Raw genomic sequence first — 25,609 nt, forward strand, 5'->3', positions numbered from 1 at the left:
TTCCTTCCCCTTCAGTGTTACCTTCAAATTGGCCTATAGCAGTTATTCATCTAAAAGACTGCTTTTTACCATTCGACTTCACCCAAAAGACGCAGCACAATTCCCTTTCTCAGGGCCCTCTGTCAACCAACAAAGCCCTGCTCAGTGGTATCACTGGACTGTGTGACCACGAGGAATGCTTAATAGTCCAGTTAGAGATGAACACAGAACAGGACCTTCAGGGAGTTATTTCCAGGTTGCAGAAACTTGAGTTGCAAACACATGTTTGTGCTTTTTAGTAGGCTAACAGGATTTCTTGTCATTAGGCTATGTTTGTCTTGTCTCCTTTCTCACATTTAGGGTATAGTCAGTCAGGGCCTCGATTGAGTTATAATGATTATGTTACTAATCTAATTAGTGTTATTATTTTATAGTACGGTAGTAGTTTGCAAATAAATAAAAAAGGGGAATTGTGGGAATACAAGACAAACTGTTCAGAACAGAAGCTGTCGTCTCCAGCCCCAGGGAGACTGCGACCCTCCCCTGTAGGATGGGGGTGATGGCGGTGCCCAGCGGGGCTGGGGGCTTCTGGGCTTATTCCTGGTGTACATGGCCGGGCTGGGGGGCTGGCAGGCCGCACCGGGGGCAGCCAAGCCGGGGCAAACATGGAGCCCTCTGGTGCCGAAACTGTGTGTGTTCATGTGCTGATTGTCCACGGGCAGCAGACCGGGCCTTGGCAGATTCCATGACGTGCCAGCAGAGACAGGAACTGCTGTCATCAGCCACGTCCCTCCCTTCGTCTCCACTCACTGCAATGGGAGCTGAGTTGGCTGCACCCGCAGGGATGCAGGGGCACCCGCAACCTCTCTGGGCAGCAGTGCCAGGGCCTCAGCTCCCCCTCTGTGAACAACTTCCCTGACATCTGAACCAAATCTCCCCTCCTTTACGTCCAAACCATTCCTCTTTGTCCCTATCACCATCTCCCTTGTGGAGCGGGGGCTCCCTGCAGCCTTCTCTTCTCCGCGCTGAACGCCCCCGGCTCCCTCAGCCTTTCTCCATAGCAGAGGCGCTGCAGCCTCTGAGCGAAGCACCCAGAGAAAAAGCTTTTCTTTTCTCATTTGGGATCGCTGTAGGGCACACAAGAGGCAAATTCCCCATCTGAACGCACAGCCTTGGCTTTGCTGAACCTCCACCCCACAGCCTGTCCTTTGCACCCATCTCTGTCTGGCTCAGAGGGAAGGAAGCGGTGTGGGACCACTTGGAAGGCCTTGCACAACTCCAGGGAGATGACATCAGTTGCCCTCCCGTTGCCCATCACTGCCATCACAGCATCAAAAAAGCCACCAGATGGGCCAGGCACCATCTGCCCTGGGTGCCGCCGTGCTGGCTGGCACAGATCACTTCTCCATCCCTCAGCTGCCTCAACATCTCTTCCAGGAAGATCTGCTCCAAATACACCCCAAAAACACGAGGTCTCCAAGACTTAAGCGTTACACAGGTGTTGCGTGGAAACCTCTTACCCTGAACAGAAGCCAACGTAAAGACTGCGGGGATTTTCCCCCCTGTTTCCTGCACGGATCAAGCAAGCTCTCACACAGTTAGGAATAATGTTGTTATTTATTGATGTTCTGCTGTAACAGAAAGCCACTGTTGATAGAAGCAGATATGGGACGTGGTGCCGTGGGCCCCAAGGAGACTGCTACCATCCCCTGCAGGATGGGGGTGGTGGCAGTCCGCAGCGGGGCTGGGGGCTTCTGGGCTTATTCCCTGTGTAGACGGCCAGGCTGGAATGCTGCATCGGGGGCAGCTAAGCCGCAGCACAGCAACATGCTGGGGCTCCACAGCACCTGGGCAGGACGTCCAGGCACACGTGGAGCCCACTGGCATAGAGACTGTCAGCCACCTGGGAGAGGAGGCGCTGATGTCCTGTGGCTCAGCTGCACCCTGGCAGGCCGGATTGACACACAGGGAGGCTGCTGGTGCTGAGACCATCTGCGCTCACGTGCTGAGCGTGAGAGTGAAACCACAGCACGGGAGGAAAACGTGCCTGGCTCTTCCCTAAGGCTGGGGGCTGAGGGGACGCTGTGTTGGAAATGGGTCCTGGCCACCTTCCCCTGCCCAGCACGTCCCCCATGCAAGGACAGCCCCAGGGCAGCCTGCCATCTGGCCGTGGGGACGCAACCTGACTTCTTGCCACTGTGCTGCTCACTTTTCCTCACCTGCTCCTGGTGCTGCCAACAGAACAGCACCGACCTTGCAGGAAGTTACAGCCATCAGGAGGAGTATGAGATGGGCCATAGCTCCCCACACTCGTCCCATGCTGTCACCACCACGACTGTGGCCACTGCAAGTGCTGGTGACGGGGCGGGCACAGAGCAATGCCTGTGCCACCACGGGACTGTGTCACAGAGGGGCACTGTAACCTCAGGGCAGAGGGGCAGACCCCAGCGGTCACGGAACCCCCCGCTGCCACTGTCGAGCTACTATGGCAAGTAAGGCAGCAGGCTGCTCTGCTCCTGGCACTAGGGCTGGGGGACCGGATCAGGGGCCGTGCTGGGGGCAGCCAAGTCGGGGCACTCCTGGGCCGGCAAGGTGGTGACGTGCTGGGGCTCTGCAGCACTCGGGCAGGATGTCCTGGCCCACATGGAGCCCGCTGATGCCAAGACGGTGTGTGCTCATGTGCTGAGTGTTCGTGGGCAGCAGAACGAGCTTTGGCAGATCCCGTGAGGCGCCTGCAGAGACAGAAACTGCTGAGGGCCAGGGGAGCCCCCCACTCTCCGTCCTCCCAACACCGCACAGAGCAGTGTGGGAATAAAGAGCTGGGTTGGGGAAGCAATTCACTGTTATGTCTGCCTCTGCCGTCGAATGCAAATGCAGCACAAAATTACCATCAGAAGAAACACAGCAATAGGACCTTTCAAGCAGAACATGGGGACGTCCTTAATGTAGATGCCCTTGATGGGTTCTCCATCAGCTGCACCTGCAACTCCCTCGGAGCCAGCCATTACGAAGCGCGTTACAAAGCAGCATCCCTTCTCTTCATCTCTTCCTGTGGTGTACAGCCGGTACGAAGGAGCTTCGGCTCGCAGCCCGTCCTTGCGTGACACAGGCAGAGATTTCCCAGTCGGAACGCGCACTGAGCCGCCTGGGAGACGGCATCGCACCTCCGCAGTTCTGGACGCGCTGCTCTGCATCACGGCCTCACGGCAGGGCGAGAACGGAGCCCGAGCTCGTGCTGCCTCGCATCTGGAGAGGAACTGGGATTTGCAGAGGGAGACGTCGCGTCCTCTCCTCGTCACTGACGCGGGTCACGGAGGCTTGTCTGCAGTGCTGCAAGCCGTGGCTTTAGGTGAAAAGCGAGGCTGATAATGCAGCAAGGTTGCAGTCCGTGGACTCACAGAGGTTCGGATGGAAGGCTCCTCAGTCAGGCTGCCCAGAGCCCCTCCAGCCCGGCCGGGCACCCGCAGGGATGGGGCACCCACAGCCGCTCCGGGCAGCAGTGCCAGCGCCTCAGCTCTCCCTCTGAACAACGTCTAAACCAAGTCTCCCCTCCTTTACGTCAGAACCGTTCCTCTTTGTCCTATCACCAGCTCCCCGCATGGAAACTTCGTTTCCCTCCTGTTAATCCTTGAAATAACGGAAAATCTGCTCCATCAACCCAAATTCACATGAGGTCTCCATGAGTTAAGTGCTACGCAGGTGTAGCGTGGAAACCTCTTACCCTGAACAGAAGCCAAAGTGGGGACTGGGGGCATTTTCCACCCTGTGTCCTGCACGGACCAAGCAAGGTCTCGCACAGTTGGGAAATGATGTTGTTATTTATTGATGTTTTGCTACAAGAGAAATGTGGACAGCCACAGTGGATGGCAGCAGCGACTGTCCAGGTGTGGGACATGGTGCCCGGCCCCAGGGAGACTGCTACCATCTCCTGTAGGACGGGGGTGGTGGCGGTGGTGGTGCCCGGCGGGGCTGGGGCTTATTCCTGGTGTACATGGCCGGGCTGGGGGGCCGCGGGGGCCGCGCCGGGGGCAGCCGAGTCGGGGCACTCTTGGGCCTGGGGGGCGGCGATGGGCTGGAGCTCCGCAGCACCCGGGCAGGACGTCCTGGCACCCGTGGAGCCCGCTGGTGCCGAGACCGTCTGTGCTCATGTGCTGATTGTCCACGGGCAGCAAACCGGGCCTTGGCAGATTCCATGAGGCGCCTGCAGAGACAGGAACTGCTGAGGGCCCAGGGAGCCCCCCGCTCTCCTTCCTCCCGGCACCGCACAGAGCAGCGGGAATAAAGAGCTGGGATGGGGATGGGGGAGCAACTCACTTGTTCCTGCTTCCGCCGCTGGAAGCAAATGCAGCAAACAATTATTAGCAGCAGAACAGGAACAAACACACCAATAGCACCTTTCAAGCAGAACATGGGGACGTCCTTAATGTAGATGCCCTTGGTGGGTTCTTCACCACCTGCACCTGAAGTAACAACTGCGGTCACTGCTGCGCCTCGTGCCTAACTCACCAGAGCTCTGACATTGCCATGAAATGCTCCAGGAGCCCAGAGCTACTGGTAGCCTTATTTGTTGGCCATGGCCATGTCTCCTGCTACAGAACTTGGGCTGGTTTCTGCAGAGGCTCCTGTTTGTGCTGAGCCCACCCTGCTTCACTTAGCGCCAGCATTTCGGCCTTGGAGTGTCCTGGCCCAGGGGCAGCTTCCTCTTTGTGACTTGGATGCTGCCAGTGCGCTGCTTGTGCCCACTTGTGCAGGCGGGCGCCAGGTCTCATCCAGCTCAGTGCTGTCCCTGTGGTGGTTGTCCAGCACAGAGCAGTGTATGCAGCTGGGTGAAAACCAGTGTGAACTGAAGTGAACCCATGCAGAATTTTACAAACTCCATGCAGACTTCAAGGAACCCCAGCAAAGACTAAATCCTGTGCAGTCTTCAGCAATCTCAAGTGGAACTTAAGCAATGCAGGGCAAAGACTGGTGAACCTGGAAAGAAGAGTAAGCAAAAATCACAATAACTGCAAAGAATATACAAAGCAAGTGATGTGCAATGCAATTGCTCACCACCCACTGATGAATGCCCAGCTGATTCCTGAGCAGCAGCAGACTGCTGGCCATCTCCCCCCAGTAGGTTGTGACTACAGCAAGTATGAGACATCCCTTTGGTCAGCATCGTCCCACTTCTGTCCCCTCACTGACAAGGCTGGGGAGGAGCCCAGCTTCTATAGCTGCTCAGGGTGGATGGTGATGCACGGACGATTCGGCCACTCTACATGAGCATTTGCTGCCCCTGTCACCAATTCTGCAGGACCTCTTATGACTGTGAAGAGGAAAGGGACCTGGGGGTGCTGATTGATGCTCAGCTGAACATGAGCCAGCAGTGTGCCCAGGTGGCCAAGAGGGTCAATGGTATCCTGGCCTGCATTAGAAATAGTGCAGCCAGCAGGAGCAGGGAGGTGAGCATCCCTCTGTACTCAGCACTTGAGGCTGCATCTCAAGTACTGTGTTCAGTTTTGGGCCCCTCACTGCAAGAAAGGCATTGAGGCTCTGGAACGTGTCCAGAGAAAGGCAGGGAAACTGGTGAAGGATCTGCAGCACAAGTCTTATGAGGAGCGGCTGAGGGAGCTGGGGTTGTTCAGCCTGGAGAAGACGAGGCTCAGGGGAGACCTCACTGCACTCCACAGCTTCCTGAAGGGAGGCTGTGATGAAGAGGAGTTTGGCCTCTTCTCCCAGGCAACAACCAGGACCCGAGGAAACGGCCGCAAGTTGTAGCAGAGGAGGTTTAGGTTGGACATAAGGAAGAACTTTTTCTCTCAGGCACTGCAATGGCTGCCCAGGGAGGTGGTGGAGTCGCCGTCCCTGGCAGCGTTCAATAGGCGCCTGGATGAGGAGCTGCGAGATCTGGTTTAGTGCTGGTGGTAGCAGTGGTGATGGGAGGGCGGTTGCACAGGATGGTCTTGCAGGTTCCAACCTTGTGATTCTATGGTTCTATGATTCTGTGTTTCTATGGTTCTATGCTTCTGTGGTTCCATGGTTCCGTTGTTCTGTGGTTCCGTGGTTCTACGGTTCCATAGCTCTATGACTCTTCGCAGTCAGCCGCGTCTCCTCGGCGCAGGCTGAACGCAGAGCCCCGCCCCGCCCCGCTGGAGCCGCAGCGCAGCGGCTGCGCGATTCGCGCGTTCCTCATTGCGCGCCGCAGCCTGTCGCGGTCTGATGACGTCACCGCCAGACGTGCTGCCGGGTGATTTTCCGGTGTCGGTCGCTTCTGCCGCCCGCAATGAGCAAGAGGAAGGCGCCGCAGGAGAGCCTCAACCAGGGCATCACGGACTTCCTCATGGGTACGGGGAGCTCGAGCGGGGAGGGGGGGGATGGTGTAGGGCGATGTTCTGGGATCCGGCTCGACTGCTCCGACTGTGTTTCTCCCCGTAGAGCTAGCGAATTACGAGCGCAACGTGAACCGAGCCATCCACAAGTACAACGCCTACAGGTACCGCCTCCTTCCTCAGGGCTGCCTTTTTTTTTTCCCCGCTCCCTTCTCTCGGGGGCCCGGCCTCGCCGCAGGGCTGAGCGCTGCTCGGTTCTGGGTGCTGACCGACATCGTTTTGCAGGAAAGCGGCCTCTGTCATCTCCCGGTACCCCAGCAGAATACAGAATGGAGCGGAAGCTAAGAAGCTGGTAGGTCCCGGGGCGAGTTTGGGCTTCTCAGAGTGGAGGAGCTGTGTTAGGATGGTACTGAGGTTTCCGGTCAGCTTCTGCTGGCAGCCGGCTTAAGGAGGGGGGAGTGTAGCATATGAGCTGCAGGGATTTTGTAGGTGGAACTGGGGACTCCAGCTGGGTCTCCTCGGTAAAAGGCTTCTGCTGTGACAGGTTTCCCCTTCACACAGAATCACAGAATGGCCAGGGTTAGAAGGGACCTCAAGGATCATGAAGCTCCAACCCCCTGCCACACGCAGGGCCGCCAAACTCCACGTTTCATACCAGCCCAGGCTGCCCAGGGCCCCATCCAACCTGGCCTTGAACACCTCCAGGGATGGACGGGGCATCACAGCCTCTCTGGGCAGCTGTTCCAACACCTCACTGCTCTCATAGCAAAGAACTTCCCCCTGACATCCAACCTCAGTCTCCCCTCCCTCAGCTTCAAACCGTTTCCCCTTGTCCTGCTGTTATCTGCTCTTTCCAAGAGTTGTAAATTGAATTGGAGTTGTAGGAATCAAAACCTGGTTTAAAGTATCTGTTTTCAGGGGACTTGTAATACAGCACTTAAAGTACTGTGTTTGTGCTACTGGTGCTGTACCCTTCAATGCTCTTGATCTCTTTTAGACCAATGTTTTAAATGGTTTCTGTGACTTCACGGTTCTTTTTGTTGAGCTTTATTTTTCTTAGATATAATGACTGTATGTGACCTTGAAATTGACTTGTATTTCATCCTTCCTCAATGTTTAGGATGGAGTAGGTGCTAAAATAGCTGAGAAGATAGATGAGTTTTTATCTACTGGAAAGCTTCGCAAATTAGAAAAGGTGTGTTTCTTTCCCTTGTGCTTTATTTCTCAGTAGTTGTTTTTCTTTGTACTTTGTGAAGCAGTCTGCTTTGTGCAGTTTCTGTTGCTCACTGTGGAGAGACTGATGTTGAGCAGAAGAATGGTGGGCTCTGTGCAAAGTAAAAAGTGGGGAACAAGAAGCTTAGCCAAAGCCTCGGAACTGTTTACTTATGAAAATATTTAGATTGTCTAATAGGTTCATGAATGTCTTCCGTGGAAAGTGGAGTTCTGACTCTGAAAGGCTGTGGAATTGAGTTTGAACCACGCTGTTTACTTTAGTATGGGCAGTTAAGATAATTAATGTGCACGAATGGTACATATGGCACTGTTCTAATGCACAGTATTACTGTTAGCACTGGTTTGTTCTGATTTACAGTAGCTCTCCGAAGCAGAATCTGACCGAGTTGTTTTATAAACTTTCTTCATGTACTGAAATGGAGTAAAGAAGAGTTTGTTCGCATTATTATGTTTTTGCAGATTCGACAAGATGACACAAGTGCTTCCATCAACTTCCTGACACGAGTTACTGGCATTGGGTAAAGATTAGTTGTTATTTGTTACTGTGTGTGGGGGGGAGGTTGTTGTTGTTGGAGTTGTGGAGCTGTCAGTTACAGATTTTGCAGTGGAGGAGTGGAAGTAGAAAGCTCCTGTGTGCAAGCTGAGAGGGGAAGGAGAGAGGTGATCAAAAACTGCATCAAAAGATTGAGAAGAGTAGAATCAAGATTGAGAAAAGAAGAATCAAGAAGACAGGTTAGGAGCCTATGAGATTATGGTGCAAAATCTGATTAAGGAGAATAGTATTTGTGCCATGTTTGCAAAAGGAGATCCAGAGCCCTGCCAACTCCTTGAAAACAGGGCTTTTCAGAAGGGTGATATGAGGAGGTCTTAAGCCTCTACTTGTTCCTATTCTGTGCATGGGGAAATTCTGGCAGCAAAGAGCTCAGTCTACAGACAGGCACTGAACTTAGCATGTGCACAGGAGCAGAAGTGCATATCTGGAGTGAGAAGGGCTGTGATACTGCTTGCCCAGAACAGGATTGGCTAAATACAGAATGTCTGTGCTTAAAAACAGAACAGAGTGGAATGCTGTGGGGAAGAGGAGGGAAAAGCAATATTGAAACCCCTTGAGACTGAAGGCAGGGAATGCAGAGGTTCTGAAGTAATTCTGAAGAAAGATTTGCTGCAAGTTTGTGGGTGTTTGTGTTGTGCTTATGATAAACCCTTCAGCCAAGTTGCTTTTCTGTACTGTAGGTTGCAAGCTAGAGTCTTGTGTGGATTTTTGTTTGTTTTCTTGTAAGTTCTATTCTAAAGGCACCTGCATTGTTGCCTTAAGCTGGCTCAGAGGCTGCTTGTAGTTAATGTAGCTCTTGTGCCTTCAGTTACATATCAGTATTGGCTAAAGCTGCATTGGCTTTGGTGAGATTTTTTTTGTTTCCTTTTTAAAATCATAAAATCAGTATATAGTTCCATCAGTACTAAAAAATGTGTGGGCCAAGCTTTGAATAGTTGTTTCTGTTGCTTGAAAATACAAATCAAAAATGTGCATGACAAAAGGATGGGAAGCATTATAAGCAACTTCAATCCTGACCTTGAAGAATCTAGGCAGCAGGAGTGAATTCTGATGTCCTTTGCAGCCTTGTAAGATTCCTGCTGTTCCTAACTGCGTGTTGCTTTGCCCTTTTTGCAGTCCTGCTGCTGCTAGGAAGTTTGTTGAGGAAGGAATCAAGACTTTAGAAGGTGAGTACGAGTGTAGCTTTGGGTCCTTGGTTTATTCTCCAGTAGTGTTTCTTTTGTCACGTTGCTTGTTTCACAGTGATGCTGTAACAGCAGATAAGCCTTCAGTTTGAGGAAACTGTATTGACCAAATAACAACAAGAAGCTAGTCTAAATGTGGTGCACAGGCTAGAGGCACTATATACATACATGCAGTAGGGTATTTATAGATTAAATAACATCATTTTTGTGTTTAAAATTAATAGTCCATTGAAGTCTGTATCAGGAAGGTGTGCTGGGCATTCCTACTCATACTGTCAGCTGCTGAGCAACCTGTTTAAAATCTCTTCGTTGTGTTTGAAGTTGCTATTTGCTTGTTAGATATTCTTCATTTGTATCATCTTTTTGTTGAAAACTCACTGTAAGAATTTTGCTCTTAAGAAACTTTCTTTTTAATCTTTTAGATCTAAGAAAAAATGAGCACAAGCTGACCCATCACCAGCGAATTGGGTTGAAGTAAGATTTTTTTGGCTGCTTGTGGTTGGCTTTCCTAATAACTGCTTAAGACACCAGAATGTAATGTAAGGTTATGGAGGCCATGTAAGGTCCTGTCCTCTCTGCATGCTCTATGTGCAGGGACAGCTTTGGTGTACCTGAATCAGTGACAGGGATTCAGGGTTTGTGGCCTCTAGAGAGTGAGAAGTGTTATGCAGCTCTTTATTTACTCATTCATTTTCCCCACTGCTCACCTGAGCTCCATGCTTGCTATGCATCTTTACATGTGTGAGTATTCACAGGAAAATACTGCTAAGGAAGGGAGTGTAAGATTACCCACCTGACCCGTGGGTGTTTCCTACATGTTTTTAGCTTGTGTATCGTCCTCGGCTCTGCTTCTGCACTGTGCTCAGATGTTACTCTAGTGCTGAACAGTAGGAATAGTTTTCAGCTCTCTGCAGGCTTCCTTTTGACCCTAGTTGCACTTTAACCCACCTGAAGTGGGATTGGAGGAAAGTCCTACATCTATGAGTTGTCTGAAGATGCAGGGATTGGGCTGCTTCTCTGGGCTGAGAATGGGGAACTTCCGGTGATGCGATATGAAAATTCTATTGTTTCTTCTGATACCACTTTTAACTGACTAAAATTTCAAGGTGCTACCCATAGCCCTCTTTCAGATGCTTTTACTCTTCTGTACACAGATATTTTGAAGATTTTGAGAAGAGAATCCCGAGGGAAGAAATGCTGCAAATGCAGGTCAGAAAGTCTTTGTCAAAGACTTGAGGCATTGAAGGCCAGTGAATAACAGGCATCTTGAAACATTCATCTTTCCTCTTGTCATAGGACATTGTGCTGAAAGAGGTAAAGAACGTGGACCCAAATTATATTGCTACAGTCTGTGGCAGTTTTAGGCGAGGTTGGTACACTGTGATCTTGCTGGATTTTATTTTGGGCAAATAAGCAAACACAATAATGCATGTTTTTCTAGAGAGCAAGTTTATGCTACAAATGCTGTTTCTGGAAAACCCGCTGACTATTATTTATAAGAAATGTGTGTTTTTCAGAAGAGGTTAGAAGCATTTTCATCAGTGTTCGTATACTTCTCATCTTATGTAGGAGGGATTTTCTTTGCTTCTTACTCACCTAGGTGCAGAGTCGAGTGGTGACATGGATGTTCTCTTAACCCATCCGACTTTCACATCTGAATCATCCAAACAGGTGTGCTTCTCTGCTACTGTGTTTAGTACTGAGCAGTATTTCCAGAAGGCTGTTTTACATTTGGATCACATGTAGTGTCAGACTTGCATTTCAGTTTCCTGCATCTTTTTGTAGCTGTTTGATCACCATTTTTAGTTGGAGGAGGTAAAATGTGGATCTGAGAAGCAATTTCACGCTGTGTTCTCAGCACAGCGTCTTTGCTCTCATCCTTCCCTCAGTCGTCTTCCTTCATTCCTCCTAAATTCATATGCTGAACAAAGTAGAATTGCAACAACTATGTGAATAAAGCAGGGATTAAAGTATCTGCTGATGTGGCCTCTTTCTTTTGGGGGTGAAGCAGATGCCCTGCTGCCCTTACAGTCTTTTGTGGCAGTCCTAACAATAATCCATTTTTTTCATGTTGCTTCTGTAGATTAATTGCTTCGAGGTTGAGAACTCAAACCAAGAGGCAAGTTTTGTCACTCTAAATGAAAACAATCTGACAGGGTTTCACTTGGAAACTTTCCTCATGTTTCAACATTGTAATTCTATTAGCTTTTTCTCAGTGTTGCTCTGATCCTTTTTCTCTTGGTCAGATTTCATGTTGGTAACATACGTAATTGTGTGATGTCCTGCAGCTAGACTGCTAAGATATTCTTGCTGCAAGTGAAGTAATTTCTTCTTGTTGTCACTATTCCTAGTCAAAGCTTCTGCATCAAGTTGTAGAACAACTGGAAAAAGTCCACTTTGTCACTGATGTGCTGTCTAAAGGTGACACCAAATTCATGGTAAGACCTTTCAGAGGAAGGGGGGATGTGGTAGGGATTGCCTCTCATGACAAAAGCTAGGATACGTACAAAAATGTTGTTTAGACTGCTGCTGTTGTGGGATTTTTTCATATTTTTTTTCTCTTAAAAGCTTTTTGCAGTTGTGGCTTAGTGAATCTCTTGTTAAAATGGAAAATAATTCCTGTTGTCTTCCTGCTGTGTAACTTAAGAAGTAATGATGTGCTATGTTGAATTACAGTCCTCTTAGCAGCAGTTCCCAGTGCTGGTGATGTCCAGCTGTTCTAATAAAATATTTGATCAGTTCGGTAAGAACTTAATTTTACTCTCCAAGATAATTGATGACCAAACCAGAGCTGTGTGCATTTGGAACTGTGTATTTTAAAAGTTGCTTTAGCACTGGGGTAGTCAAGAACAGTCAAGCCCTATAATGTAAGTCTATCTCAGACCTGTTTAATGTAATTTTTAATTTCTTGCTTCCTTTGCTTTCTCCCAGGGTGTCTGCCAGCTGCCAGATAAAGATGATGGAACATCGTATCCACACAGGAGAATTGATATTCGGTATTCTTTCCAATACATAAAGAATTTAGCTATCTGCTCTATTATAGACATTTGTCTCAAGTTCTGCATCCAAATCTCTATTTACGTGTTTAGAAGAAGGCATTTACTAGGTTTCTAGTTGCCTTGTATGGAAACCACTGTGTAAGTGCCCATGCTTAGAACAGGTTATTAGCAAGAGTACTGCATTTGAAATCATGGCTTTGTCTCCAGTTTCAGAATTGTGACCTCCTTGATGGTGCTGTTTTGCCATGAGTTCTTGGCAGCAATCAAAGCATCGTAACAATAAGTTATGAGTCAGGTTGGATGTGTTGAACCTTTCTTTGATAGGAATTGGGCACCTGGAAGAATCAAATGTGCAGAATTCCAGAATGTGTGTGCTTGAACACTGTTCTAGATTTGCTCCCTTTTTAAGTGGCTGAATTCCAAATGGCTTGTAGCTTCAGATTTGTCCTAAATATATATTTCTCTTCTGTTTTTATTCTAGGCTTATCCCTAAGGATCAGTATTACTGTGGTGTGCTGTATTTCACAGGCAGTGATATATTCAATAAGAACATGAGGGCCCACGCTCTGGAAATGGGCTTCACAATCAACGAGTATACAATCCGTCCCTTGGGTGTCACTGGTCAGTCTGGGCTTTTAAACAGTATTCTTTCCAGTTGTGTGTTTTGTGCGATCCTCTCCTTTAATCATTTTCTCAATTGGAAATCTTGGCAAATACTGTAATTAACAAAATGCTTCACTCTGTCCTTCTTGGAACCAGAGGGAAGCAAGCTACTAATGTATAGATAGCATTGTGGAACAAAATAAGCACATCAGGGCACCTAATCTACTTGGTCTTAACTGAACTGCAGTTTGGATTTGCTGTGCAATGCACAGCACGTATTTTCTTATTCTTTTCATGTGATTTATGTCTTCCAATTGTTTCCCATTGGGGGGCTGACTGCAAATTGTGGAGCATTATAGCTCCACAGTTAATTGTTTTATTTCTCCTTACACTGAGAATGAATGCCTAAATATTGTGTGAAAAGCTCTGTGGGTGGTGTTTGTGCAGGTGGCTTTTTTCCTGTGTGTTTTTTGGGTGCTTATCATTTCACTTGCAAATACGTTTTGCTTACAGTGGATTTTCTTGATCTTGCAATGCATTTGACAGTCCAGGATTATATGGAATTTCCACCTTTGAAATTGTATCTGTAATATGCTTGCAGGAGTTGCTGGGGAGGCCCTACCAGTAGAATGTGAGAAGGACATCTTTGACTACATCCAGTGGAAATACCGAGAGCCAAAGGATCGGAGTGAATAACCGTCTGCATTTGTGACTTAGAAAGGCGTTTTCATAGCTTTCTGTGAACATTTGTGTAGAAAACATGCATGTTCTTTAGACTTTACTGCAAAAAATGTGCATTGCTGGTATTTAAAAGGAGGGTATGTGTAGTGAAGTTTTAAATCCTTTCTGTACTTTAGAGAAAGTGGATGAGAACCCAGTGTGAAACAGCACTCCCTGAAGAGGTGCTTGTAGTCTGCCTTCTGATGTGCTCGTCCTGGTAGTCTATAATACTTTCTGCTGGTTTAAGCTATAACTCTTCCCCCCCCCCCCCCCCCCCCCTTAAATATGATATTTTACTGTTTTTTGTCTAATGTTTCCATATTTTAAAATGTAATTTGCTTCTTTCTAGTCTTTCTCTTCTTTCTGTTCCTTTGTTCAGTCCTAACATCATCGTGCCGCTCTCTATCTGTCCAGTTCCTTTCTTTGCACTGAAGCCTGTAGAGATGTTTGTGGAGGGTTTGAAGTGGATGAAATAAATAATTAATTAACCTTAAAGGAGAAATAAACGTTTATTTCATTCCTTTGCTGCTGTTCTTAAATGGTGGGAGATCCATTCCTACATAAACTTCTAAGGACAGATGTACTCGTCCTTGCTGAAGGTTGCAGGTGCTGTACCCACGAGCCTTCTGCGCATGCGTACCCCCCTCGACAAGCTCTGCGCCTGTCTACGCCCAACCCTGTGCGCATGCGTAATCCCGACTACTCTGCGCAGGCGACTAAGCCACCGCACTGCGCGTGCGTACCCCTCCCCCACTAGCCCTCTATTTATGCGTACTCTCCAGCCCTCTGCGCATGCGAACTAAAGCACGGCTCTGCTTATGCGTGCACCCCTCACTAGCCCTCTGCGCATGCATACGCCCCCAACTAGCACCGCGCACTCGGACTAAACCACTGCTCTGCGCATGCCTATCCACTGACTTCTGCGCATGCGTACCCCTCCCACACTAGCCTTCTACACATGCGTACTCCCTATTTACCTCACTGTCCTTCTGCGCATGCGTTCTCTCCACTCGCATTCTGCCAAGCCTTCTGCGCACTCTCCCCCACTAGCCCTCCGCGCATGCGTACCTCCGGCTAGCATTCTGCGCATGCGAACTAAACCACCGCTCTGCGCGTGCGTACCCTCGACACGCCCTCTGCGCATGCGTACTCCACTAGCCCTTCGCACATGCGGACCATACCGGCGCTCTGCGCATGCGCACCTCCTCACACATTCCCCACCTCTCCCTCCCTGCCCGCGCTCTCTGCGCATGCGGACCCAGCAGCGTTCAGGCCGCGCCCCGCAGACCTTCCCGCAGAGCGACAGGGCCGGCAGGTAGCGGTGGGGCTGCGGGCGTCTGGGTGGGGCTGCCCTCTCGGCTCACCCTGCATCGGGGCGGTGTCGTTGCGGCGGCCGTGTCGCCGTTATCGGGCTGGCTGAGGGAGCTCCGCTGTGGGGCGGGAAGCGGGGATTTTTGGTCTGTAGGAATGAGGTTTTTTATCTGTGGGGAACGGCGTGGAAATGCGTGGGGAGAGAAAGGTTATTCGCGAAGGGCGGTGGGCTGAGAACGGGATTCGTAAGGACAGCCGGTGTGAGGAAGGTTGAGACACCGCTGTCAGACATTGGGTTTGGATTTTGGAACTTCTTAACTGAGGAGAAAAAAAAAAAAGGTGGTTTTGTATGAGGAAAAATAAACTGTGCCCCGCAGCTGTGGAAAGTGTTCCGTTATGAATTAAAACCATGCTGTGGTAAAAGTCCGTGTTCAGTTTGTCATCAGTTTAGTGAGTCAACGATTTTAACTTATCCTCTCGTTTTTGACAGGTCAGAAGCCATTTTGCACTGTGATTTTTGCTAAGTGCTCATCTTAATACCTCAGTGTCACATAAGGAAACTGCAGTTTTGTTTTAGATCCTCCAGACCCAAAGCCTATTAGACGTGTAGTGCAGGTTAGAACAGAAGAGCATTCCTCAGTGTGGGATGCAAATTGTGTGAGAGTTTCGTTTTAGGAAGGAGCCAGCTGTCCAAACGGAGCTTAATTGCTTAATACAGGTATTGTTGAACTTGTATTTTGCAAATCTGTTTGTATTTTGATTACTTGCGTTTTTGGAATTCAGAAGCTGCTGGAGAAACAGATTTCTGGTTACGTTCAAGGTCCAAGTAATGCTTGTTACATTTTTGCTAGAAGTTTGAATAAAGAACAGAGCACTGACAGCAAGAACTGAATCACAGAATCACAGAACAGCCAGGGCTGGAAGGGACCTCAGGGATCACGGAGCTCCAACCCCCTGCCGCACGCAGGGCCACCAACCTCCACATTTCACACCAGCCCAGGCTGCCCAGGGCCCCATCCAACCTGGCCTCCAACACCTCCAGGGATGGACAGGGCATCACAGCCTCTCTGGCAGCTGTTCAGCCCCTCCCCGCTCTCACAGCACAGAACTTCCCCTGACATCCAACCTCCAGCTGCCGTCTCTCAACTTAAAGCCATTTCTCCTTGTCCTGTTGGGATTTTAACAGCAGGATGACAGTACAGGGAAAGAAAGTAACTATAATTATGAAAGGAATGTGATGATGTTAAGGATTTTACATGTTTTGCCTGCATTATTATTATTTTCAATCAGTCTTTTGAAATGATAACAAAGGTGGATTTCTGGCGTTTCAGCTGTTGCACAGAAGAATATCAACAAATGAATCAGCTGCAGGAAAGATTAAATGGCAGAGTTATGATCAGAATAAAACACAAACGTCATTTCTAATTGCTTTTCTTTTGTGAAGCAAGTGTGTCTTTCTGCAGTCTTATTCTAGAAGGGGAAAATTAATTTTCTGCCAGAGAAGAGTATTCATACTTTTTCTTTTTTTTTCCCCCTAATCTGGACTTTCTGGTGCAAAATTCCTAATTTGAAAGCTGTAGTTTTACATCTGTCCCTTTGAGTTTTGTTGTCCATTTAAGTTGCACAGAAGATGTGGTTGTTGCTAGTGTAAGGAATAGTCTCACACGGCCACTGGACGCTGTAACAAGTTCTTTTTATGTATTTTCCAAATCCTAAGAAGTTACAAATTCATATGGAAATCAATTGTCTTTTCTTTGGGATCGTTCAGTGATGATGTGGCTTCACTGCTTGGAGCCTCTTTCAGAGTGCTGTAATGAAAGCAGAGCTCAGTGTCTCACAGCAGTGATGAGATGCTTCCCTGAGCTCTTTTTGAGACAGAATGGCAGAATAGCCTAAGCATGTGTTTGACTTTCATATTGATCCCAGGGTTTAGTGATTTCAAAGAGTGAATTTGTTCCCATAACTTCTTTGTATTTGTGTTTGTTTCTGACAAAGCAGCAGTGACACCAGGATGACTTTCAGGGCTCCCAAGGCTTTGTGGTTCCTTGTTGGTGGAGCACATAGAGGGTGCTTGCTCACAGATGTCTGTAAATGTTTTGGACCTGGTTTGGATTCTGTGCTGTTTTAAGGTTTTTAGAACTTCCGTTATGTTTCAGATCCAATGGCTGTCCCACCATCCTACAGTGACCTGGGAAAGGCTGCCAGGGATGTATTCAATAAGGGCTATGGTAAGTAACACGGCTGAGGTTTGATGTCTCTGTATTTTGTCCTAGGCATCTTGAGAACCACAACAAAGTCATTATTATGTCAGAGTTCTGTGGTGGGAATTCAACAGAGGGACAGGGAGAGGAAAATTCCTGCCTTGGAACCAGAGGTTGGAAAGTAAACTTTGTTACTCAGAGGAAATGGTAGCAGTATTGATTGGTCCCCAGATAGCAGAGATACCAAATGATGGGTGACCATTAAACCTGGCCAAAAAACTAAGAACAGGGGTATCCTATGGCATTTACTGGTAAATTCTGTCTGCTACACCCCAAAATTATGAGCCCAACCACTCTGAATTGTCACAACTCCTTCAGTCATTCATCAGAAATACCAGCATTGGTTGGAATTTGGAAATAGCTGGTTTTGGCCAGTGTTCCCCATTTGTTGGACTTTGGCTATGTAGCAAATACGTCTCACTTGTATATTGTAGTGAAATACATGTTGTGTGCTCTTGTTTTCAGGATTCGGAATGGTCAAGTTGGAATTGAAGACCAAGTCTTCAAGTGGGGTGGTAAGTACTGGGGGCTTTTCACATCACCAGCAAGGGCAAATTCCTGATTTGGTGGCAGTAACTTGCTAGCATGTGTTGATTCTGTCTTTTGCTTCTCATTTTAGGATAGCTATCCCTGATTTGTTTCTGCAGTGATATGTAGAATTGATGCAGCTGTACTTTGGTGCACACGAATTACTGCAGAATCACAGAATTTTAAGGACTGGGAGGGAGTTCAGGAGGGAGTTCATCATTTAAACTGAGCCCCTGCTCAAGCAGCTTCCCTAGAGAAGGGATGCAGATGGAAGCATCCAGGCAGGTTTTGAATGTCTGCAGCAGCCTGCTGTTGTGAGCAGCAGCCCTCCTCAAGGCAGGGGTGTGGAAGTGGATGATCTTCAAGTCCCTTCCAGCCCCAGTCGTTCTGTAGTTCTATGATTTCACAGTAAAGCTGGCAAAACAAGAATTTGTGACTTTGGTCTTTACCCACAGACACTGGTATTTCGTACCAGATAAGCCAGTTCCTCTACTGAGTCTCAGTTCTGAGTGCTCTTATTGCTGCTCTCCAGTTGTCAGGCTTGTGCTGCTTTTCAACTTCTTTTAACCACGTTTGCTTTGGCCTCCCTCCTTCTCTTGCATTCTTATCACATAAATGGTGCAAGTCATTTTCATTCCTTCTGTATTATTTCATGATGTCTCACTTAAGCTTTTGATGGATTGCTGGCATCATGAGGCTGAGGATCTACAACTGCTATTAGTTGCTGACACCTCTGTATACATACAGTTTTCCTGCCACAAAGTTATGATTCTCAGATAAATTAGTAACAGTTCCTTTCGCTCTGCATGTGGCAGAACATGCCAACTGTATTAAGTTTTAAAATGGGTTTTTCCTTCTCCATGCAAATTTCATGTTGGATCCTTTTTCAGCTGGTAAGAACGGTGGCTGTTTCGGCATGTTGGCTTTTGCTTCTTTTGTTGTTGACGTTTTTGTGGTGGTTGTTGTTCACCTGCCTGCCTGTTTTTGAGTCTGTGTCTGTGTCATGAAGTTTGCCTCGTGTCCACAGTGCTCCATGTTCTGAATGATGCACGTGTGTGAAGTCGTTTGTGAGCTCTGTCCAGCAATCTGAGATAAGAACACTAAAAACACGAAGAGGAAAATCTGCATAGGTGTGGGATTGGCACACTTGTTGCTGCTAGAGGTTTCATGCTCATTTGTGTTTCTAGCAAGCAAAATAGGGGGGGGTTTCACTGCAAAATAGGGTTTTGAGGATTGAGGGGAGGTACAAAGCGTGGAAGCTAATTCAGACTTGGGTATTTCCATGATCTCTGACTGCTTTCATACATAAATGTTCTGTTGGTTTTTCTTCCATGTGGGTGTTGACAGCACCACTGTTGTTTTCTGTTGATTAGAATTGTTTCACAGACCACAACTGCTGGGCTGTGCTAAGTGCATCGTGTTCTCGAGGAAAGCAGCCACTGTGAACTAAAAGTCAATGAGAAGCTGAGCTGGATTGCTGAGTCAGACCAGAATGTGATACAGAGCCAGAATGAGTTTGGTTTTCAGCTCCAGATAATCCAAGTAACGCTTCCATGCAATGGCCTGATAAGAAGGCTGGTGTAGAAAGTTGAGGACTGGTGGCAGTAGATGTTAACTGTGTGCGTTCTGCTTTCAGAAACAGATCCAGTTGTGGCAGCTGGTTGTCCTTTAGATGTTAAGGAAAAAAAAAAAGACTTTTACAACCTTCCATTTGCTTGATCAGAGAATCACATAAAATCTTAATCAGTCATCCACACTAAGATCAGAAGGAGGTCAGTTCTGAAGTCTGGTGCAGATTCTTCACGTTGAGTTTGTGGAAGTGATATTAGAATGCTTTGCAGTGAGTGCATCTTCAGGGATGGTCTGCACTGCATCCTGACTCACATTCTGTATTTTCACAAGGTAGCCAGAGAGGCAGTGAAATTGCTGTGCTGTTGTAGCAGTGCATTAACTGGAGTAAATGCCACCTTTTTTCCATGGTGAGCCAGGAATGTTACCTGGCTGCATTGCCCTGGCAATTCAGAACCATTGAAAGATTTTAAGTGCGCCCTGAGAAATGCTAAATTTTGAAAGTAATTTGTTGGCACCTAGAAATCCTGTCCTGGAATGAGCCAGAAAGTCAGGGTTCTAAAACTAAGATGTGTTGATGGTGGATACTTTAAATATTTAAACTTCAAAACAGAGGTGACTTGGAAATGCAATGGCAGATTGATTAGGGAAAATATTTGAGATGAGGACAACAGAAATCAGCTGCGTTCTCAGATGCTTTTTTAAATTAAGGTGGTATCCTTTGGACTTACTGCAAAAATTGCTTTATACCCTGTACATCAAACACTGAGCAGGCTACCTTAAAGTTAATGTATTTATTGGGGTTTCACGGCCCTTAGTGAAAGCTCTGATATGTGAGGAGCTGCTCAAACAGCAAAGGACAGCGTGCTTAAAAACAGCATGGGGAATTTTAGGAAGAAAAATCATAGGATACGAGCAGCTTTGTGTTTCAGATGGATGTCTTGTATGTGGCTGAGGGACAGAGAACCTGTGTGAAGCACAAACAAGTCCAAGGATGATGGAATAGCAGTTGCTGAGGTGGAATGTTGGTGAATAACTTAGGAAAAAAGGTAACAAAGGTTCAAGGAGGGGGACAGGGGAATGAAGCGCCAAGCCTTTGTGTGTTAGGGCCTAAGAAAGTCCCAGGGCTGCATCAGCACGTCTGAGTAAAGGCCATATCCAGAATGGAGGTGCTAAAAGGAGTTTTGCACTTTGAGATGCAAAAATAATTGTTTTACTGGTGGAGAGGAGGAGAGCTCTGTTGAAAGGTCTGAAGCCGGCGAGTGTTTGAGTGCAAGCATTTGACAAGTGGATAAACTGAAAGTATCTGGAGGGATGAAACTCATGTTGTCCTCTTGGCAGGAATTTACTGCAGCTGGTTCTTCTAATACAGACACAGGCAAGGCTTTGGGTAATCTAGAAACCAAGTATAAGATCAAAGACTATGGACTTACATTCGTTCAGAAGTGGAACACAGACAACACGTTGGGAACAGAAGTTTCCATGGAGGATCAGGTAAGAAGTCAATTCTCTAAAAATGTTTCTGCAGTTGTTACGAGACAGAAGTACTGAGTTGAACAGAAGGAACACAAAACTGAAGCACTGAAAAGAAAAAAGTGATGCTGCGTTTGCAGTGTCCAGACTGAGAGGCAGCATCATGAATTTGGAGGGGTGGGAGGTGTGAGCATCCTCACAGCAAAGTGCTGCGCTGTGATCCAGAAGTACTGAATGCCTGCTGATGCAGGCTGGCCACAGCAGCTGGTGGAATGAATATCACTGTTAATTAAGCAGCTTTTGTTTGAAGATCAGGTGCAGCTATGTAGTGCTGTCACTGCTGCATTCATAAAAGAAAACCAAAGAGGAGTCTCTCCGTTTTAATGTTTGAATGCAGAAAGCTGGAAGTTTGTCTGCCTTCAGACTGGAAGTGTTTCGTGAGGTTGAAGGGAAAGATCAACCTGTAATCACAGCCTGGCGTTGCTTAAGCAAAGGGTTTCTATATAACACTCTTAAAATAAGTAGCTGCTTTTCAAAGTCAGTAGCTTTATGCTTTTTACAGCAGAAGGCAACAGTGCCAGAGGTAATGAAAGCTTGTGGTGCCCTCTGCTGTGTGTCCATCACCTTCTGTACTTTAACCAGTGCTTTAACGTGGAAAATGCTGCTCAAAATGAGGCAGGGCAGCTCTTACCATGCAGCATGTACAGATTTCATTGTAAAAATGTGTGAGAGATTTTCCCTTCGTGTTGTGTCATCTCCTAAGACCTGAAGTAGTGCCATAGTACTAGAAACCACATTTTGACAGAGCTGTGAGCAGACTTCTCTGTTTTTCTTAACAGTTGGCTGAAGGATTGAAGGTTGCTCTTGACACTATATTTGTACCAAACACAGGGTAAATATTTTCTGTTACTTTAACCTGGGAAGCCCTCGAATTGTCTTTACCTTTTGACTAGAAATCCTTGTACTGTTCACTGTGTAAATGCTCAAAATGCACTGTCGCTGAACGGCCATATTCAAATACTGCAACAGGAAATTCCTGCCCTGCACTGTCGAGTATTTGGAAGGCAGTGGGCTCTGAAGAATGTGCTAAAATGGATTTTTTGGCTTTTTGGCCACTGAAAATTTTCACTGTGGAGTAGACATGATGTTTCTCTGTCCTCTTCTGCAGTTTCACATTCACTACTGCATTTGCACTGTGATGGTGTTTGTGGTCCATCTGCTGACCACTCGCTGCCTTAGGAAACACTGAGCAAAGTACTTTTTCCCTCAAGCCTGTGGGCTTATGGCTGTGCACAACTGAATGGCATTTTAATTACAATAAGCACTGCAGTAGCATATTTTTGTCTTCTCTTATTATTGATTTCTTTTGGTTAACAGCAGAGCAGAGGGGAGGAGTACATACAGGGTACACATGTCTACAGATGAAGCTTGAGACTTCATAAATAATTACTGCTTTTGTCTGTCATTGGAGTCAGCATAATGAAAGAATTGTTGTTGAAGGTATTAATTGAATATAAGGAAATGGAAAAGGAGTTTAAGAATGAGCCCCTAGGTCAGGTTTGACAGCGTCCTGCTGCGCCTGCAGGAAGAAATATAAACAAGGTTGGGGTGAGGATGAGGGAGGTGATGGATTATTTTTTGTGGTTATGTTAACTATGGAGTGATGGCACGGTGAGCAGAAAGACACTGAGAGGAAGAAATGCTTCTCCAGAAGGCTGGCTGACAAATGGAAGATGAGGAAACTTGTTTTCAGTAGAGCAGAGTGGGATCCTGCAGTGAGGAAGGAAGGAAAGCAGGCACTGCATGTGAAAGAGGGAACTGACCAGTGAAGGAAGGAACGTGGGAGGGATATGAATAGCCAAAGCCAACAAAAGACAGTAAGGCCAGCTACCAGTGTGAGATGGCCCAGCTGACACCGTGCTACACTGCACTTGTTTGTGAAGAACAAGATTTGAAAACTGATGGTTTCTGAGAGACTGAAAAGAAATAAATAAATAAAAATTCCCTTATTTATTTCCTGTGAAATTGTTGATGATTTCAAGGATTTTGAGATGGTGGCAGAAGCACCACCAAAAAGCATATCAGTGATACCTGTTTGAATAGGCATTAGCATCGTTTAATTAACTAGCCTTGAGGATGTGCATATGGGACTAAAACTCCTGTGGTACACCAGCAGGAATAAAATGGCCTGTTTCTCTTCAGGAAGAAGAGTGGAAAATTGAAGACTTCCTACAAAAGAGAATACGTAAACCTAGGCTGCAATATAGACATTGATCTCTCTGGACCAACCATCTATGGCTGGGCAGTGCTGGGTTATGAAGGCTGGCTTGCTGGCTATCAGATGGCTTTTGATACAGCCAAATCTAAGCTTTCACAAAACAACTTTGCCTTGGGATATAAGGCAGGAGACTTTCAGCTGCACACTAACGTGTAAGTACTGATCTACACTTAGAAAAGCATTCTTGGAGAAACCAAGCTGATGAGTAGTAAGAATTAACGGAGCTAGGTTTAAATAAAGAAGGGGGGGAGGATAAGGGAGGATGCTGATTTGTTGCAAGGTAATTCACGTTCTGTGATTCCATTTTCAGTCCAATTAAAGCAGATGCAGCTTTTCAACTTTCCACTGTCTTTTGCAACAGTGATTCAGGGTAATTTTATTTGTGTCTACACAGGATAGTGGTAAAAAGGCACTTTGTACTGTTAATTTGGAATGAAATCTGTAAACTGCAATGTCTGTATTGACGATAAGAGTCTTCAGTTAAGCTATAATGCTCTTCCCCTTCTGGGAAGAAAATTCGTGTCTCAGAAATAGGAGGAGGTGCCTGCTGCATCATGCTTGATGCTTCCAGCAGTCATCTTAATGTAGTTGTGGCCTTGGCACTCAGATGCTCTGGGAGCCTTTGAATGCAGTGATAACAACTGCCATGGTTGTTTTTGCATTGGTTTTGGTCTCCTCATTCCCACAGCTGCCTCTGTCCCTTCATGCATCATCACAGGCTTTTCTTAAGACACACCAGGTATTTTTATCAGAATTTCAAACCTTGTGTCTTGACTGTCAGAAATCTTGGTCTGGCTCACATTCAGTACTCATGCTTTGAATAACATCAGCTCCAGCTAGGAAGGAGAATGACTCTGGAATGCTGAGTTCATTTAGAGAGAACGATCACACGTCTTGGGAAAGAAAGGGTTAATCTCAAGAGCTCCTTTTTTCTCAGGAAGGCAGCTCTTCACATGCTTCCATCTCTTACAAACAGGAATGATGGCACAGAGTTTGGTGGGTCTATTTATCAGAAGGTTAATAATAAGGTTGAGACATCAGTCAATCTTGCATGGACTGCTGGCAGTAACAACACGCGCTTCGGAATTGCTGCTAAGTACCAGCTGGATGAGAAGACCTCCATTGTGGTAAGGATGTTTATAAGGGAAAAAGTATTTCCAGGTTCTCTTCAATGCTCAAAATTAACAGTGTGAAATTCTTGCTTCAGCTACTTCCTGAGGAATTACTGTGATAACAAATGGTTGCTTCTGTTGTGGTTCAGATCTCAACTGGGACCACAAGTGTTGGCATTAACACCTGCAAAGTTCTGCAGGAACAGCAGGGCCCAAAGAGAGAAACAGAAGGGGGAGCTGAGCACTGGGAAGAGAAGTCAGAGAGAAAACAGGCCCACCAGCAAATAAAAGTAACTGAATACATGGTAACACTGAGCCCTCTGTTAATTAATTCCAGGATAATTTGGCTAGAATTAAACATATGAACAGCTCAAAGTCAGTTTAGAAAAAGTTTCCATATTCGTGTATTTGTTGCTTACTCATTTGTGTGTTAAAAACAAGGTTGGCACTCGATACAGAACCTTTACACATGTCACAATTTAAAGATCAGAGCCATTATTCAAGCCTGTTACAGTTTGAACTCAAGGAATGTAGTGAAATTGAGCAGACTAGAAACTTGGGGGAAAGAAGACTGAAATGTGCCACTGCCAGAGGTCAGCCTGCAAGTAGCTGGACCCACTGCCATGTCAGCTACTTGCTGGGGTACCAGGATGATGATCTGAATATCTGTGTATTGGTGTGATTTCTTTTATTTTCTGCAGGCTAAAGTAAATAATGCCAGCCTGATTGGAGTTGGTTACACTCTTGCTCTTCGACCTGGTACGTAAGTTCGACTGGTAGCATTATTTTAATGTTATTCTGAAATAGAAAAGATAGATGACCAAAAAAAAACCACCTGAGCAAACAAACACCATTACCTAGAAGTCTTACACAGCTCCATAGCAGTGAAGGCTGTGCATGTACATAAGTTCCTACAGCAGCTGAGACACAGCAGTGAGCCTCAGGTACCTGAAGGGGGGCGGATGGACGGACAGATGTTATAAGGGAAGATCAGGATCTCATTACTTGCTTTTGTAGGTGTAAAGCTGACCCTGTCAGGCTTGATTGATGGCAAGAATTTCAGTGCTGGAGGTCACAAAGTTGGGCTAGGATTTGAGCTGGAAGCTTAATGCATTTTTAAGTAAAACAACAGATGGTGCTCTGGAAGATGAAGGTAAAGTGTACCCAGTGTTCTGGCCTTAACATTATACTCAAGTCTCAAGAAGTGTGAACTTTCTACTTCTTCCAAAGTATGCTTTTACCCCAACACTGAAGTCCAGAAAGTACAAGCACCTCTACCAGAAGATACTTGAAAGCATGCATGGAAGCTCTGATGTTTGTGCCACATTTCACTTGTTTATCATATTCTAAATGGGTTCTTAAAAGGAGAAGAATATTCCACCTCTTCCCCTTATTGTACTGTATTGCATGTCCTGTATTTCACTCCCTTTTATAAAAGGTGATCCGTGCTGTTGTGCAAAATTTTGTTTTATGTCAGAATGAAATAAATCAGTCA

General features: G+C 46.7%; 2 protein-coding genes across 3 annotated transcripts; both read left to right on the plus strand.

Annotated features, from left to right (window-relative positions):
• Window positions 1-6,244: 6,244 nt before the first annotated feature.
• On the plus strand, window positions 6,245-13,558 carry POLB (DNA polymerase beta; the record flags this gene model as incomplete). Its single annotated transcript, XM_079547399.1, has 14 exons — window positions 6,245-6,305; window positions 6,397-6,454; window positions 6,576-6,642; window positions 7,411-7,485; window positions 7,983-8,041; window positions 9,193-9,242; window positions 9,683-9,734; window positions 10,415-10,469; window positions 10,557-10,629; window positions 10,861-10,931; window positions 11,612-11,698; window positions 12,192-12,256; window positions 12,741-12,880; window positions 13,464-13,558. 14 exons carry the CDS (start codon window positions 6,245-6,247, stop codon window positions 13,556-13,558), a joined length of 1,008 nt encoding a protein of 335 aa, XP_079403525.1.
• Window positions 13,559-17,048: 3,490 nt separating this feature from the next.
• On the plus strand, window positions 17,049-25,498 carry VDAC3 (voltage dependent anion channel 3; the record flags this gene model as incomplete). Of its 2 annotated transcripts, none has more annotated exons than XM_079547398.1 (8): window positions 17,049-17,121; window positions 17,620-17,669; window positions 20,593-20,745; window positions 21,564-21,616; window positions 22,927-23,154; window positions 23,979-24,129; window positions 24,816-24,873; window positions 25,132-25,498. In XM_079547398.1, 8 exons carry the CDS (start codon window positions 17,055-17,057, stop codon window positions 25,221-25,223), a joined length of 852 nt encoding a protein of 283 aa, XP_079403524.1. In that variant the 3' UTR covers window positions 25,224-25,498. The 2 variants fall into 2 exon arrangements, with proteins under 2 accessions (XP_079403524.1, XP_079403523.1); XM_079547397.1 differs by having other exon boundaries at window positions 17,055-17,121; window positions 23,979-24,018.
• Between the last annotated feature and the right edge of the window lie 111 nt (window positions 25,499-25,609).

This window comes from Tetrao urogallus, assembly GCF_951394365.1.
Source record: "Tetrao urogallus genome assembly, chromosome: 27".
Classification (NCBI taxonomy): domain Eukaryota; kingdom Metazoa; phylum Chordata; class Aves; order Galliformes; family Phasianidae; genus Tetrao; species Tetrao urogallus.